Source organism: Oncorhynchus mykiss, chromosome 3 (assembly GCF_057628025.1).
Source record: "Oncorhynchus mykiss isolate SJ-2025 chromosome 3, ASM5762802v1, whole genome shotgun sequence".
NCBI classification, from domain to species: Eukaryota; Metazoa; Chordata; class Actinopteri; order Salmoniformes; family Salmonidae; genus Oncorhynchus; species Oncorhynchus mykiss.
In genome coordinates this window covers 25,726,657-25,743,761 of record NC_143024.1, presented here as the reverse complement: position 1 = coordinate 25,743,761, position 17,105 = coordinate 25,726,657, and the positions used below count along the sequence as shown (strand labels likewise).

The 17,105-nt window shown below is 39.3% G+C and overlaps 1 protein-coding gene and 1 long non-coding RNA gene across 2 annotated transcripts; both read right to left on the bottom strand.

The window, feature by feature from the left end:
* Positions 1–1,608: 1,608 nt before the first annotated feature.
* LOC110510776 (uncharacterized) lies at positions 1,609–6,508 on the bottom strand. The gene is made up of 5 exons (XM_021591999.3): positions 5,547–6,508; positions 5,315–5,431; positions 5,036–5,182; positions 3,557–3,667; positions 1,609–2,435 (listed from the first exon to the last, which is right to left on the bottom strand). The coding sequence occupies exons 1-5, from the start codon at positions 5,659–5,661 to the stop codon at positions 2,233–2,235; spliced, it is 693 nt and encodes a 230-aa protein (XP_021447674.3). The 5' UTR covers positions 5,662–6,508; the 3' UTR covers positions 1,609–2,232.
* Positions 6,509–11,566: 5,058 nt separating this feature from the next.
* On the bottom strand, positions 11,567–13,354 carry LOC110510848 (uncharacterized). Its single transcript, XR_005051408.2, has 2 exons — positions 13,148–13,354; positions 11,567–13,019 (listed from the first exon to the last, which is right to left on the bottom strand). It is a non-coding gene; the product is annotated as an uncharacterized LOC110510848 (long non-coding RNA).
* Between the last annotated feature and the right edge of the window lie 3,751 nt (positions 13,355–17,105).

Genomic DNA, 17,105 nt, shown 5'->3' with positions numbered 1-17,105 from the left:
GCCTGATAACTTATGTAAATAAGGTATTTATTTATTATTTAGTTACAATGTTTTAAATAACTGTTTTTGCTTTGTCATTATGGGTTATTGTGTGTAGATAAATGAGGAAAAACAACAACAACAAAAAAAAAATAACTAAATAACTTTGGCTAGTTTGTTGTGTGTAATGAGGAGAAACCAGACGGCTGCATTCATGAAATTGCTTATTCCAGTTACTAATAAGCATGCACCCGTTAAGAAAATGACTGTAAAAACCCTTAAATCCCTGTGGATTGATGAGGAATTTAACATTTGTATGGCTGAGATAAATGGTAAGTAAGTCTGGCAGCACGGCAGATTGTCAAACTTACTGTAAATTGAGAAATCATGTAACCAAACTAAACAAAAAGAAGAAACTGTACCATGAAACAAAATAAATATATAAAGAATGATAGTAAAACACTTTTGGGCTAAATGGCGACATCAGCTCCATCCTTCACTGAATCCGATGGCTCATTCATCACAAAACCCACTGATATTGCCAACTACTTTAAGGATTGTTTCATTGGCAAGATTAGCAACAACAAATTCTGAACCTACTCTTCCATTCATAACTGACCAAATTATGAAAGACAAGCATTGTCATTTTGAATTCCGTAAAGTGAGTGTGGAACGAGTGAAAAATGAATTGGTGTCTATTAACAATGACAAGCAACCTGGGTCTGACAACTTGGATGGAAAATTACTGAGGATGATGGTGGACTATATTGCCACTCCTATTTGCCATTTCTTCAATCCAAGCCTACAGGAAAGTGTGTTCCCTCAGGGCTGTAGGGAAGCAAAAGTCATTCCGGTACACAAGAATAGCAAATCTTCCTTTTCTGGCTCAAACAGCCGACCAACTAGTCTGCTACCAACCCTTAGTAAACTTTTGGAGAAAAAAAGTGTTTGACCAGATACAGTGCTATTTCACAGTAAACAAATTAACAGCTGACATTCGTGACGCTTATAGGGAAGGGCATTTAACATGTACAGCATTTACACAAATGATTGATGATTGGCTGAAATAAATTGATAATAAGAAACTTGTGGGAGCTGTTTTGTTAGACTTAATCATAATCTGCTGCTGGAAAAACATATGTTATTGCTTTACATCCCCTGCTATATCGTGGATTGAGAATAACCTGTCTAACAGAACCCAGAAGGTGTTTTTTTAATTGAAAACTCTAGCATAATCCAGGTAGACTAGGGCATTCCATAGAGCAGTGTTCTAGGTCCCTTACTTTATTCAATCTTTACTAATGACCTGCTACTGGCACTGAGTAAAGCCGGTGTGTCTATGTATGCTGACGACTCAACATTAAACACATCAGCTACTACAGCAAGTGAATTCACTGCATCACTTAATAACAAAGAGCTGCAGTCAGTTTTAAAATGGGTGGCAAGTAATAAACTAGTCCTAAATATTTCAAAAAAAGAAAAGCATTCTATTTGGGACAAACCATTCACTAAACCTCAACTAAATCTTGTAGTGAATATTGTGGATATTTTTTATTTTTTATTCTTTGCCTCATTGAACTAGGAAGCAGGAGGTTGTGAGAATAAAGAGTCAGCTCATCTATTCAGTAATTCATATACTTTTCATATTTTTTTAATTTACAGAATTAATCTTGTTCATCAAGCAAACACATTAACACTGTACACATCCAGTGACATTTTTAATTTCAAGTATATTTCTGCTAGGTAAAAAATGGGATTCAATAGCCTTTTATGTTATTCAGAACATTAAAAACAGGTGAAAGCTAACAATGCCAATGATTTGAAGCAATGTACCACACTTGCTTAGATTGGCAAATGCCTCGCCAAACATAAACGCCTCACTGACTCACAGGGCCTTGAGGAGAGAAGAGGATGGGTGTGAGTGTGTGTAGGGGTTGTAGGATGGAAGTAGGTGTGGGTTGTAGTGGGTGTGTATTTTTTTGCGAGAGCTGTCCCTAAAATTAAATGGCTATAGTGCATTCCACAGGTGGCTGCAGCATTACGCTAGCGGGGGTGAAGGGGTTGAGTTAACACTACATAATGTGACGCCCCAAGGAAGTATCCAGTGAAAGGGGCTATTCTATAACATTCATTATTAATACACACAACAGGTAGATAGTGGAGACTGGGGCAGTAGCATGGGGAGATGGGGGGGAGGGGGACAATGACAGGGAGGCTCCTGTTACGATGGAGGTGGTGAAGGCAAGGTGTCTCTCAGTAGAACAGGGTGACAGAGACCATGGATGTCACCAGGATCAGGAGGCTCAGTCCGATGCTCTGGGCGTTGTTACACAGGTTGCCCTCGCAGCACTTCATCTCCATGCCAATGGCGGACCCCAGTGCTTGTGACACGTCTCCCATACAGATACTCTTGGAGGCACATCCCTTCATTGATATCTTCTCGCCACCCGTGTTCACTAGCAGCACACACAAGAAAATGTTATTGCTATTCACAAGACTCAATGCTTCCCAAGTCCAGTCAACTCCTGATAAGTGCACATTGGATAAAACTTTCAGCCTATGGAATACTCCGGTAGGTGCTGATTCTGTAGGTACCAGATTACATTTGCACCTGGTGAAATGTGAAGATATCCCATCCACTAGGGGCAACGTGAGTGCCTATTACCATCTAGTAGGCTTGCTAGGGTGTTGTGATGGGGGATAGAGTGTTTAAGCCGCAAACTCCGGCTCTGAGGGTCGTGTGTTCAATCCCAGTTCAAGGTGCTCGTTTTTGTTTTAAGGCTTTCCCAAACCTTAACCAATCAGAATTATTACATAAACCTAAGTTTAGCCCTATCCTTAACCATTGGGAATTCATGCCTAAATGTACATGTTAGTTTCACTTTTAAGGAGTTTCACTGACAGCTAAGATACATCACCACGTCGTAATTAAAACGTTGGGCCATGGAGTAATTTTTTTGCTGCAGTTAGGCCACGGTTGGAGGTTTATTTGGAGATTGGGAAACTTATCAGTGCAGTGCACACTCATTTAAAATACTTATTTATGCATTAATTTGTGGATATCCATCATCCATTTCGTATGATATGTTATGAATTACAATTCCTATGATATGTTACAAATTGCCAAATGTAAGATATGTTACTAATTCCAAAATATTTGTTGCTAATATTAGCTATGTGGCTAATGCTAACGTTAGCTAGCAGTAGGGGTTAGTGTTAGCGGTTATGGTTATCTAAAAGGTTGGGGGAAGGGGTAGCTAACATGCTAAGTATTTGCTAAGTATCTAAAATGCTAAGGTTGTAGGTGATGAGATACAAACATGCAACCTTTGAGTTACTAGACGTTCGCATTATATGCCCACCCATCCACTCCAACCAACCACCCTCCTTACATTTTTGCCTTACGTAACCTTCTATCTGATGTAACTATACCAAACATAACATGTCATACTAATTTGAGTGTCCCGGATTTACGTTTACTATGTCTAGTCTATGAGAGCAGTCTGAGAGACTAAAGGAAGAGGCTTTAGGAATGTAAAAAATGTGCAGATAACGTTAACGTTATCTGAAACACTACCTGTTGTTGAGATGCAGCGGTCCTCGTCTCCCAAGCAGCTCAGAGTGCTCGTGCAGTCCGTTCCGGTACAGGTGAAGCATGTCTTGCCATTAGGAAGGCCTTTAGTGGACTCTAAAGGATAGGTGATTGCACTTTTCACTCCCAGCTCACCACAAACCAAAATCAAAATAGATTAATTCTATTCCTTATAATAGCCTATTCAGTTGCGACCTGTTATTCAGAAAATAAATTTGAGCCCCACATTTTTTGCAAAAAAGCAAAGTAGGAAATACATTTGTAAAAAAAAAGAAGTTGCATGTTATTTTGGCATTAATACGAGTAACATATCAATTTGCAAACAATGTAAAAAAATATATATATATCATTAAGTTAATAAAGCCACCTACAAACATGATCTCGTTTTTGTTTTCTTTAGTAAATCAGCTCCAAAATGCAGGTGTTTCAGCCTAGATCAGTGCTTTCTATGGTGGTGGGGCAAGCCAGCAATGATTGGCTCAGTGTTCTGTCACTCATGGGGACACTATGTCACGGCCAAGTAGTAAGGGTAGACATAGAAAATTGAAGCCCTTTGGCTCCTGCCATAGAATTACATTAGTAGTGCCCTTCCAATAAGGTTCAAGGTCATTGGCCACAGAAAAAAATGATGTCAAATCATGTTATATGTACAGTACCTTTGATTGGACTGATCATGTCATCATCTTACTTTCAAAATCCTTGCCATATGTCATATGAAGAGAAATAATTAAGAGAAATTGTGTCTGCTTACATGCCCCCTTTATTTATCATATGGTGCTGACTTGGTGTACAGGTAAAACACTGTAAGAATGGCCCATGTTCTGAATTCTGTCCCTGTACATTTCAAAAGTACTGAACAACTAGTTATATTGACTATGTCAGTCCTGGCTCGCTCATTAATGTCTTAATCTAAATTATCTGCTTGTCGACCCCTTATGCCATAGTTTGTACATCTCAATTGTCAGTAGGAATCACATTTGTTTAAGCAAGTCAGCTTTATTAACTATGTTTTTTTTAAAGGCATTAAATGAGGCTGATGGACTGTTTCCCTGCCAGACAAGGCTCCGCTGGCTTTATGTAGACCTAACAGTTTGTGGTCACCCTTATAGTGCAATTAATGTATTGTTTGGAGTTGTTGTGTAGTGACTGCTTGCCCCACCAAGATGTGCATGCTAAAATCGCCACGGAGCCTATTTAAATTATTAATCTTCCTCTATGTTGAAAACACGTGGCAGCCGTTAAATAATTACGCTAAATACATCGGTTGGTTGTATTTCATTTTAGGGAGACGTACCAATTTAATAATTGACATACTCTAGTTGATCAACTCAAACTTTCCTCATGGAACTATCAATTAAAATGATTCATTTCAATTCAGCCTTTCAACATGCTATTAAATTTAAAGGTTTTAATAGTAGCATTTATTATAAACTAAGAGCATATAATTCTCATTGAGATAGTTACCAGGGACGCTTTGGGAGTTGCAGAGGTCCGTATTGCAGCATTTCCTGGCGATCGTTGTGCGCGCGATTCCGAAGTTCACTGATGCACTGAGACACTCAGCAGACACCGCGCAAGACTTCGCGTTCATATCCAATAATTTTATATCACCTGGAAATGGAAAGAAGAGGTCGAGGCAAGCAAAAAAACATACAGGTTAAAAAACGTTAAAAATGTAACCTAAATATTTGTTTTATCGTTAGGCTCAAATGTATGACCTAAATTAACCCGCCATTAATTTACCCGCATAGGATATGATCCGCGAGCTTCCACATTGGGCTGGATTAAGACAGTCAGTCTGCTTGTTGGTGCATGCTTCTGATTCTCCTGGTATGCACTCAAAGCATTTGAGTGAATATGCTGAGAAGGTGAAAAGTTACAGCATCCGATTATTTTAAATTATTTTTTATAAATGATCAAGGAGATGAGATAATAGACTAATAACCGTAGGCTATAACCTAAATAGTCCTCTTACCTTTGGGAAGAAGCACGCTCACGAGGATGGGTACAATAAGGTGCATTTTGACTTGGAGCTGGAGGAGGTGAAATGATATAGGGTGTGTCGAGTTACAGCATTTATCTGTTATCATTTAGAGGTGTGGTTTGAATACAGTGTTCCGTTTGCCGAACACAGACCATTTATAGAACGTGGTAATGTTTTGCATTTTCATATTCGTTTGTGGTTTTACATCCTGTAATTCAAATTCATTAACTTTTTTCACTGCTTGGTGTTCTGCAAAACCTTCATAATTTCAAAATAAATGTCAAATTAACATTATTTTCTGCCTTTTTGCATAGTGCACCTTTAAAGTAATGTTCTCAGATTGTTACAAGAAAGTTAAGAAACAACGTTCTTCTGTGGGAATTTCAGTACTTCAGCATAACATTTCCTACACATTTCATCGTGGTTCTATTTAAAATAATGTCTCAGAACGTTCAGAGAATGTTAAGAAAGTTCTTCTGTTAGAATTTCAGTACTTCAGCATAACATTTCCTACACATTTCATCGTGGTTCTATTTAAAATAATGTCTCAGAACGTTCAGAGAATGTTAAGAAAGTTCTTCTGTTAGAATTTCAGTACTTAGGCATCACGGTTTTGGCAGGTTTTACTCATGGCTCTATTTAAAGTCATGTTCTCAGAACATTAAGAAAACTTTATATACATTTTTTTTGAGTGAACAATGCATAACCAAACTATTTTCCATGTGTCCTATTTTTGATTGGAGTTCAAAACCATTAACCGAAGCTAGCAGTGTTATTAAAAGTATTTTTGAAACATTTTCACAGGACATTATTGAATTACTTTCAAATAACCTATCATATTCGTTCTCAGAAAGTTAATAAAAGCTTCCATGAAAACGTACTCACAACAAGTAAGTTCTCAACATCTCTGCCTCATATTGACACAATCACTGTTTGCAGCATCTGGTTGTGGTCTGCCTTCTGTGTCAACTTAAATCTGTTTTTTGTAACTATTTTTGCAAGTGGTCTGCATACCCGTCTCCCTGAGCATGGTTATGCCCATGTATGGAAACAAAGCCGCCTATAGGCTTTTTGCCTTGTGCCTTGAAGCTGACAGCTGTGGACCATGTGTATGTGACAAATACATTTGATTTGATTTTGATTTGTTCATCATCCAGACAGGAAACACAGTAATAAGTCTAGTGAACCTTGACTGATTCAGATTTTGCTGTGTTACAGCCTGAATTCAAAATTGATTCAATATATTATATCTATCCACAATACCCCATAATGACAAAGTGAAAACATGTTTTTAGACATTTATTACAATTTATTGAAAATGAAATACAGACATACAATTGAAGTCGGGAGTTTACAAACACCTTAGCCAAATATATTTAAAATCAGTTTTTCACCATTCCTGACATTTAATCCTAGTAAAAATTACCCGTCTTAGGTTAGTTAGGATCACCACTTTATTTTAAGAATGTGAAATGTCAGAATAATAGTTGAATGATTTATTTCAGCTTTTATTTCTTTCATCACATTCCCAGTGGGTCAGAAGTTTACATACACTCAATTAGTATTTGGTAGCATTGCCTTTAAATTGTTTAAACTTGGGTCAAATGTTTCAGGTAGCCTTCCACAAGCTTCCCACAATAAATTGGGTGAATTTTGGCCCATTCCTCCTGACAGAGCTGGTGTAACTGAGTCAGGTTTGTAGGCCTCCTTGCTCGCACACACTTTTTCAGTTCTGCCCACAATTTTTCTATAGGAGGTAAGGGCTTTGTGATGGACACTCCAATACCTTGTCTTTGTTGTCCATAAGCCATTTTGCCACAACTTTGGAAGTATGCTTGGGGTCATTGTTCATTTGGAAGACGCATTTGCGACCAAGCTTTAACATCCTGACTGATGTCTTAAGATGTTGCTTCAATATATCCACATAATTTTCCTCCCTCATGATGCCATCTATTTTGTGAAATGCACCAGTACCTCCTGCAGCAAAGCACCCCCACAACATGATGCTGCCACCCCCGTGCTTCAAGGTTGGGATGGTGTTCTTCAGCTTGCAAGCCTCCCCCTTTTTCCTTCAAACATAATGATGGTCATTATGGCCAAACAGTTCTATTTGTTTCATCAGACCACAGGACATTTCTCCAAAAAGTACGATCTTTGTCCCCATGTGCCGTTGCAAACCGTAGTCTGGCTTTTTTATGCCGGTTTTGGAGCAGTGGCTTCTTCCTTGCTGAGCGGCCTTTCAAGTTATGTCGATATAGGACTCGTTTCACTGTGGATATAGATAATTTTGTACCAGTTTCCTCCAGCATCTTTACAAGGCCCTTTGCTGTTGTTCTGGGATTGATTTGCACTTTTCGCACCAAAGTGCGTTCATCCCTAGGAGACAGAACGCGTCTCCTTCCTAAGCGGTATGATAGCTGCGTGGTCCCATGGTGTTTATACTTGCGTATTATTGTACACCTCCAATTGACTCAAATTATGTAAATTAGCCTAACAGAAGCTTCTAAAGCCATGACATAATTTTCTGGAATTTTCCAAGCTGTTTAAAGGCACAGTCAATTTAGTGTATGTAAACTTCTGACCCACTGGAATTGTGATACAGGGAATTATAAGTGAAATAATCTGTCTGTAAACAATTGTTGGAAAAATTACTTGTGTCAGATTTTTGGATATAAATATGAACTTTACCGAATAAAACATACATGTATTGTGTCATCTGATGAAGATCATCAAAGGTTAGTGATTCATTTTATCTCTATTTCTGCTTTTTGTGACTCCTCTCTTTGGCTGGAAAAATGGCTGTGTTTTTCTGAGACTTGGCTCTGACCTAACATAATCGTTTGGTGTGCTTTCATCGTAAAGCCTTTTTGAAATGGGACATTGTGGCTGGATTTACAACAAGTGTATCTTTAAAATGGTGTCAAATACTTGTATGTTTGAGGAATTTTAATTACGGGATTTCTGTTCATTTGAATTTGGCACCCTGCAGTTTCACTGGCTGTTGAAGAGGTGGGTCTAGCGTCCCAAATACCCTAGTGAAGTTAATGCAACTGCTGTGTCAGATCTCCAAAAAACTTTACGGAAAAAGCACACCATGCTATAATCTGAGTACAGCGCTCAGAGCCCAAACAAGCCACCATGTTGTGGAGTCAACAGAAGTCAGAAATAGTATTATAAATATTCACTTACCTTTGATGATCTTCATCAGAATGCACTCCCAGGTATCCCAGTTCCACAATAAATGTTTGTTTTGTTCGATAACGTCCATAATTTATGTCCAAATACCTCCTTTTTGTTCGCGTGTTTAGTTCCAAAATCCAAATTGATGACGCGGAGGTCAGACGAAAAGTCAAAAAAATTCATTACAGTTTGTAGAAACATGTCAAACGATGTATAGAATCAATCTTTGGGATGTTTTTAACATAAATATTCAATAATATTTCAACCGGAGAATTCCTTTGTCTTCAGAAATGCGATGGAACACAGGTCGCTCTCACGGGAGCGAGCGTGATCAGCTCATGCCAGACACCTGACTCAAAGAGCTCTCCTTCCCTCATTCTTCACAGTAGAAGCATCAAACAAGGTTCTAAAGACTGTTGACATCTAGTGAAAGCCTTAGGATGTGCAATATGACCCCAAAGACACTGTATATTGGATAGGCAAACCTACCTACCTCAGATTTCCCACTTCCTGGTTGGATTTTTTCTCAGGTTTTTGCCTGCCATATTAGTTCTGTTATACTGACAGACATCATTCAAACAGTTTTAGAAGCTTCGGAGTGTTTTCTATCCACAACTACTAATAATATGCATATTTTAGCTTCTGGGATTGAGTAGCAGGCAGTTTAATCTGGGCACCTTAATCATCCAAGCTACTCAATACTGCCCCCAGCCATAAAAAGTTAACATACAGTATGTATCTGACTCAGGTTTGTTAGATCTCTCCACTGTAGTAGCTGATTTGTGATGAGCTCCACCCCCTGCTCATGGCATATTCTGCTCCCAAGTGCTTCAATTTGACCTGCACCTGGTTCAACGCGTTCCTCCCGAACGTTAACTACTTTCTTTCTCTTTCTCTATTTATTTAGTTTATTGATCACAGCAGGATGTGACTATCACTCACATAGACTTCTTGGCATGGTAAATGATGCATGATTCAATTCCTGCTGACTAACGTGTATTGGTCTTGTAAGTGTTTGTATACTTTTCAATACATTACACTAAGGTGTGGTCTCCATGTTTCCAAGACTTATAGCTAAAAGTCTTGAACTTGTCTCAAATATATCTGTTCTGACACAAACCTGTCTTCTCTAATGGGTGAAGATTTCTGCAGTTTCACAATAAATGGGAGTTTTCTCTTCTGTTCTCGATCCAACAAGGATCATTGAGATTTAGAATAATCTAATAATATTTCTCCCAGAGATGGCATGAGCACTCAAGAAATCTGACCACCCATGTAATCAAATAACAATAATTGTATATTTCTGGACAAAAAGTAAAGTGAATTTAAACACTTCACCCTAGTTGTTCCTGTAAGTCACTCTGGATAATAATGTCAGCTAAATGACTGAAATGTAAATGTATTTGTCCAATAGAACAAAATTGAACATGTGCAAAGCATACACAGAATATACACAGTATTGCATCCTAATGAGTGATGAAGGGACAAATAAAAATGGGACAGGAAGCCAAGTAACACAAACGCATACAACACTTTGCCCCTGAACTGAAGGTAATATGTAAAAGATTCACAAATGATTTGGTTGGTGATAGTTTGTCACACTGCTGTTTTTACATTCACTTTCTCTGCAAATGAGCCCTTAAGTTTTCAGTCAAAACTTCAAACCGAACCATGTGACAAGCCCTACTTTCGAATTGAGAAACCCTGACCAACTTTCATTTCTTCAAATGTGTGGTCTATAACCCACATGTATTTAAGTTTCTGTTTCTGTAAGTTATGTTTTGTGTCATGAGCCGGTTTCACCACTTCCTGCAAAAAGTAGCGGGCTCTGTCTGTGTTGCTCCTATTTGTTATTGTTTGAATCCGGGAAGACGATCTGGATCCCAGTCAGAGGAAAACACCTCTTTTTGCAAACCAGTCTCTAATTAATTATGTATTATATTGTAACAACCCTGGGTTTATAAGCGCGGATATCGACTGTGCCACTTGAGCATGCTTTTTGCGGTCTATCAACTGTGCCCCAAAAGCATGCTCAAGGGGCAGAGTCACTATCTGCTCTTATAAACCCAGGGTCTTTACACAGCTCCCTCCTTTCATAGAGCGTGTCATCGCGCTAGCTTGCAACTCAATGTTTTACAGGAATGACTCACTGGCCAAGCACACGCACGTTCGTGGATTAGCTAACTTGCTTTGGCTAACGTTAGCTATTAGCTGTGTACAATGCCAGAGGATTGTTTAAAAGAGAAACTCACATATACTACTATGAGATAGTACTCCCTTATTTCTGTTTATCATCACCTTTTATAAAATGACAACAATGCCTTGCGAGCCGGCATACTTTTCCAGTCGAAGCACTGTTTCCTGAAGCATTCTGCCCTATTCTGAAATAATTCACTGGGTATACCGTCATGCTGTGGATGTTTGGTCAGGAAGTGTCGTTATATGAATTTGTTAGTTTTGATTGACTCATTACTCATTTACCAACAGATGGCACAGTGATGCCATCTGTTGGTAAATGTTGATTACTGCAACTCTTGTGTTTTACCTGGGTGCTTGAGATACCCGGATGTGTTGTGATGTACTGAACAAGACTGGTTACTCGCATCAATGCCTCTGTCTCGTCATTTAACATTCAAACAGATACAGGAGTAGTCTAGTCTACAATAATAATGTAATTGAATGTGCTATAGTATCATTTTTTCATTGATGAAAACAATTGTAGATGGGGATGGGTAGGCTACTTAATTCAGTGAATACTGAATGTATTGCTATTTCTGGGAGTATGTTAATGTCGTATTTTCAGCTGATGAACTATGGCAATGTCAAACTCATTTCTAAATCTTTATTTTAGTCAAGATGTGATGAGACAGAGTAACCAATCAGCTTCACTGCAGATGTTCAACCCACCACCCCCACTGCCCTCCCTCCACAAGTAGCCGCATCCTCTTCTCCTGTTCAACTACTTTGTCACCACACTAAAAATGACTATTCTTATACCCCTGTGCCCATTTCAGTGGAACATGATCCATCCAAGGCCTCAGCTGGATGCCTAAAATGTGAGAAATTTAAACAAGATAGTAGTGTATGTAGTTCCAAGAACACACACACGAGTGCCCCTCTCTGTCAATGTTGAAATGCCACACATGGAATATGTCAAAGGAGATAGTGATATGAGTGAGATCATATGAAAATAAAGACACCTTCGGATCTAAAATGAGTGTGGGATGCCCTCGTGTCTAATTTTTTTGTCATTGCTGATGAAAATTGATGAAAGAGAGGAATGCAGCTAAAAAAGAAATTCCGTTTTGTACTGTTGAAAACAGGATGTGGGCAGTAGTACCCCAAATATGTATGTTTGTTTCATCGATTCCACCCCCTCCCCACCAAATACTGGTAGTTATTTTAAAAACCTGTGGAACCACAATCTGGTGTTTAATATGCTATTTGTTATGTTTTGCTGTGCTTTTCACAATAAAAAATAATGTATACTTTCATCATAAAACAAATGCATCACCACTCTGTCACGCCTTGATCTGTTTCACCTGTCCTGGTCTCCACCCCCTCCAGGTGTCACCCATCTTCCCCATTATCCCCTGTGTATTTATGCCTGTACTTTCTGTGTCTGTTGCCAGTTCGTCTTGTTTGTTCAAGCCCACCAGCGGTTTGTCTCAGCTCCTGGTTTTCCCTCCCAGAACATTTTACACAAATGAAAGTGCTGAACAAAGTCAAATTGACTGCAGAGTCAGTTTCGCAAAATACCTTGAGCACTGTTAAGTCTCTGAATTGTGAAAGACAATATTGAGGGTGCCCATCTAATCCACAACTTGCTGTTTTAAAGAAAAGCACATTTCATATAAACATCTCAACTGAACCCACAGCATAACAGCTAAATTGTATCCATCAACCTAACATTTCAATTGTCTTTTTGTATTAAAATATTCTACATCAAAAATGGACATGATCTCAAAGAGATAACATTGTTGAATTGGTAAATACACTTTAGAATGTATGTTATCCATTATCCTTAAGGCATGACACCTATCGATCTAAGTAAAGCCAAATGCTGGGGCTTGAATTATGGCTTCCACCATGAACTTCTTGAATTGTTCGTAATTCTGGTGAATGGGTAAACGCATCACAACTCGCAAGTGTTTGCCTCAGGGTAGACCTTGTGTTCAGGCAGGAACTCTAATGTTGGCTGTGTGTCGAAGGAAAGTGGGGGTATTTCTTCTGCTCCTGACACAAATTGGAGGACCATTCCACATGTAACTGGTGCCCCGGGTCCTGTAAATTTGACCAATCCGTTTCAAACAGGGTTCAATTAATCTGAACATCACTATATTGATACATTGACAATGTAGTTGTATCCAAATATGATATGTTTTCTCAGACAATAGCAATCATGAACTTACAATCGATCTCTAAGAGGAAGACCTCCAGCAGATTAGAACTAGTTCCTCCTGTCTCCTGCTGTTAGTACCCGCCGGGGAGAGTTTGGTAGGAACAGCTCTTCAGATGTCAATGGCTTTGTGACACCAGCCACAAAAAGCTCACGAAGCATGTGTGGGTGTGCCCTCAGACATTCTAGAAGGTCAAGGGTCTTCAGCAGTTCTGTAAATCTAAAACAGGAATTTTTGAAAGTGAATCCAAAAGATTACCACATATTTAACAGTCAGTTCTACATAACTACTTTATTTTTCCCCTGTACTCACTGCTTAATACAGTACCTTGCGAAAGTATTCGGCCCCCTTGAACTTTGCGACCTTTTGCCACATTTCAGGCTTCAAACATAAAGATATAAAACTGTATTTTTTTGTGAAGAATCAACAACAAGTGGGACATAATCATGAAGTGGAACGACATTTATTGGATATTTCAAACTTTTTTAACAAATCAAAAACTGAAAACTTGGGGTTGCAAAATTATTCAGCCCCCTTAAGTTAATACTTTGTAGCGCCACCTTTTGCTGCGATTACAGCTGTAAGTCGCTTGGGGTATGTCTCTATCAGTTTTGCACATCGAGATACTGGAATTGTTCCCCATTCCTCCTTGCAAAACAGCTCGAGCTCAGTGAGGTTGGATGGAGAGCATTTGTGAACAGCAGTTTTCAGTTATTTCCACAGATTCTCGATTGGATTCAGGTCTGGACTTTGACTTGGCCATTCTAACACCTGGATATGTTTATTTTTGAACCATTCCATTGTAGATTTTGCTTTATGTTTTGGATCATTGTCTTGTTGGAAGACAAATCTCCGTCCCAGTCTCAGGTCTTTTGCAGACTCCATCAGGTTTTCTTCCAGAATGGTCCTGTATTTGGCTCCATCCATCTTCCCATCAATTTTAACCATCTTCCCTGTCCCTGCTGAAGAAAAGCAGGCCCAAACCATGATGCTGCCACCACCATGTTTGACAGTGGGGATGGTGTGTTCAGGGTGATGAGCTGTGTTGCTTTTACGCCAAACATAACGTTTTGCATTGTTGCCAAAAAGTTCAATTTTGGTTTCATCTGACCAGAGCACCTTCTTCCACATGTTTGGTGTGTCTCCCAGGTGGCTTGTGGCAAACTTTAAACAACACTTTTTATGGATATCTTTAAGAAATGGCTTTCTTCTTGCCTCTCTTCCATAAAGGCCAGATTTGTGCAATAAACGACTGATTGTTGTCCTATGGACAGAGTCTCCCACCTCAGCTGTAGATCTCTGCAGTTCATCCAGAGTGATCATGGGCCTCTTGGCTGCATCTCTGATCAGTCTTCTCCTTGTATGAGCTGAAAGTTTAGAGGGACGGCCAGGTCTTGGTAGATTTGCAGTGGTCTGATACTCCTTCCATTTCAATATTATCGCTTGCACGGTGCTCCTTGGGATGTTTAAAGCTTGGGAAATCTTTTTGTATCCAAATCCGGCTTTAAACTTCTTCACAACAGTATCTCGGACCTGCCTGGTGTGTTCCTTGTTCTTCATGATGCTCTCTGCGCTTTTAACGGACCTCTGAGACTATCACAGTGCAGGTGCATTTATACGGAGACTTGATTACACACAGGTGGATTGTATTTATCATCATTAGTCATTTAGGTCAACATTGGATCATTCAGAGATCCTCACTGAACTTCTGGAGAGAGTTTGCTGCACTGAAAGTAAAGGGGCTGAATAATTTTGCACGCCCAATTTTTCAGTTTTTGATTTGTTAAAAAAGTTTGAAATATCCAATAAATGTCGTTCCACTTCATGATTGTGTCCCACTTGTTGTTGATTCTTCACGAAAAAATACAGTTTTATATCTTTATGTTTGAAGCCTGAAATGTGGCAAAAGGTCGCAAAGTTCAAGGGGGCCGAATACTTTCGCAAGGCACTGTAGGTTCCTTCAGTCTGTCAGTGAGAAATGCCTCTGTAGTTTCTTTCACAAACCTGTCTCACTCTGTCAAGCTGGTAAGGTATTTGTACACCCCCAGCATTGTGAATGTGTCCATTGCTTCAAATGCTGTCAATCTGGCCTCTTCCAGGCTGGCACTGGCTTGTATATGTAAAGGAATGAATTCCCTAGGTTTTATTACCTATTAAATATATACTTTAGGTAACCTTTCTTACACTGTAATGTTAAAAAAGTTATAATTGAACTGAACCTTTTTGAGTGCGTCTCAGAAGGTATCCTCCATAATGTCCTTCAGTCCAGGCGGGGGGTTAGGCAGTAGTGCCAGCAAACGGAATATCCGTTCACTCAAGAATGGTGATGCTGCTCCAGCTTGCACCAGACAGACTGCCACCATTGCCCCCAAAGTCTGGTATTGGCCAGTCTCGCTTGCTACAGAAATAATAATGAAACAAACAAATATTGGAGGGAAGACAGGAAACGTCATGATATGGATCATATGATATGGATCATACGATATATATACATATATATAACATTAAACCAAAAATCATAACACACATTTCAGAGGATGATTTGCTTTACTTTGAATGATTGGCAACACTTGATGGTATAGGTATGATGCTTTGTAACATGAGCATAACTGTCATTTAATACACATTCAGAAAGAAGTGTACCATAGCTTTGGTACAACATTTACATGAAAAACATTGTCTTTCTAAGACAATTCATAAATCCACTGCTGGGTAAATTAGATTCTATACCAAATTCAGATCCGTAGGCTTAGAAGCGAAATAGGCATTTAACTGTAGTTTAATAAGTGTTGAAAATATCAGCTTTATTATGTATTGTAATTGAATAATGTACATACCATCTCTGTTCAGCTCCAGGGATTTGGAGTCCTCTTGCCCAGTGAACAAGCAACTATTTCTGATCTCCTTTAGGAGAAGGCAGGCAAGCTCTTGAAGTGGTACACCACCAGATGGATTCCTCCCCATACATTTGTGTCTACAAACACTATGTTTAGCTTGCAGGTGGCGTCGAGGATGGCAGGACCTGGCTCTGAGAAACATTTACCATATTGGCAAATGGGGTGTGTTCTCTGTCCACTTTTTTAGCCAGCCTGAAGAGCAATGTCTTCAGAGAATTTCTTTAAAATAAAAACATAAAAGCAAACATTATTAAACCAAAACATAGATCTCGCAATTATTCAGAACTTTTGAATGGTTAATATCAAGCATACTCTTCATCAGTGGATGCCAAGGCAGGTGGGGACCTGGTGAGTGTAGACACTTGTGAGGCAGGTGGAGACCTGGTGGGTGTAGACACTGGTGAGGCAGGTGGGTGTAGACACTTGTGAGGCAGGTGGGGACCTGGTGGGTGTAGACACTTGTGAGGCAGGTGGGGACCTGGTTGGTGTAGACACTTGTGAGGCAGGTTGGGACCTGGTGGGTGTAGACACTTTTGAGGCTGCTTAGTTTTGTGTTGGTTTATTTTCCTGAAAAACCACAATTCTTTTCAGTGGTTCTCAAACTTCTCTGCAACCCCCATATGTTTCACAATGTAGTAGTAGCCCAGAAATAGCTAAACAAATTCACCAAGTATTGGCCTTGATTAGTAGCTGATAAGTTTAATCTATTGTAGTAATTCTGTAATATATAAAATACATGTAACGGCAAGGTGTCCCTGAGGTTTGACAACCACTGCCCTATGTTATTTTTTTCAGATATGAAGCATGAAGGAGCACTAGTACTTATGATGTCAGATTGTTGAATCCGTCTAAATGTGAAAGTAGTCACCTCCACCTGATCCTCAGCCAGCCAAATAGTGAAGAAAACCGCATCTTTAACAATCCCACTGTCCTCCACTGTTCCTGCCTGGGCACGTGTGTAACTGGCGGATGACAGTATCAGGGGCCCCAACGAATATTACTATGTCCTATAAGCATTGAGAAAATTGCATATTAACAAGTTTAATGAGGTCCAAGACTTTTCCAGAGAGAAA

Coding starts and splice junctions, on each gene's coding strand:
- LOC110510776 (XM_021591999.3), bottom strand. CDS start 5,661: ATGATAACAGATAAATGCTGTAACTCGACACACCCTATATCATTTCAC. Junction 5,183..5,314: donor GCGGATCATATCCTATGCGG/GTAAATTAATGG, acceptor TTCCATTTCCAG/GTGATATAAAATTATTGGAT. Junction 3,668..5,035: donor CAACTCCCAAAGCGTCCCTG/GTAACTATCTCA, acceptor CCTATCCTTTAG/AGTCCACTAAAGGCCTTCCT.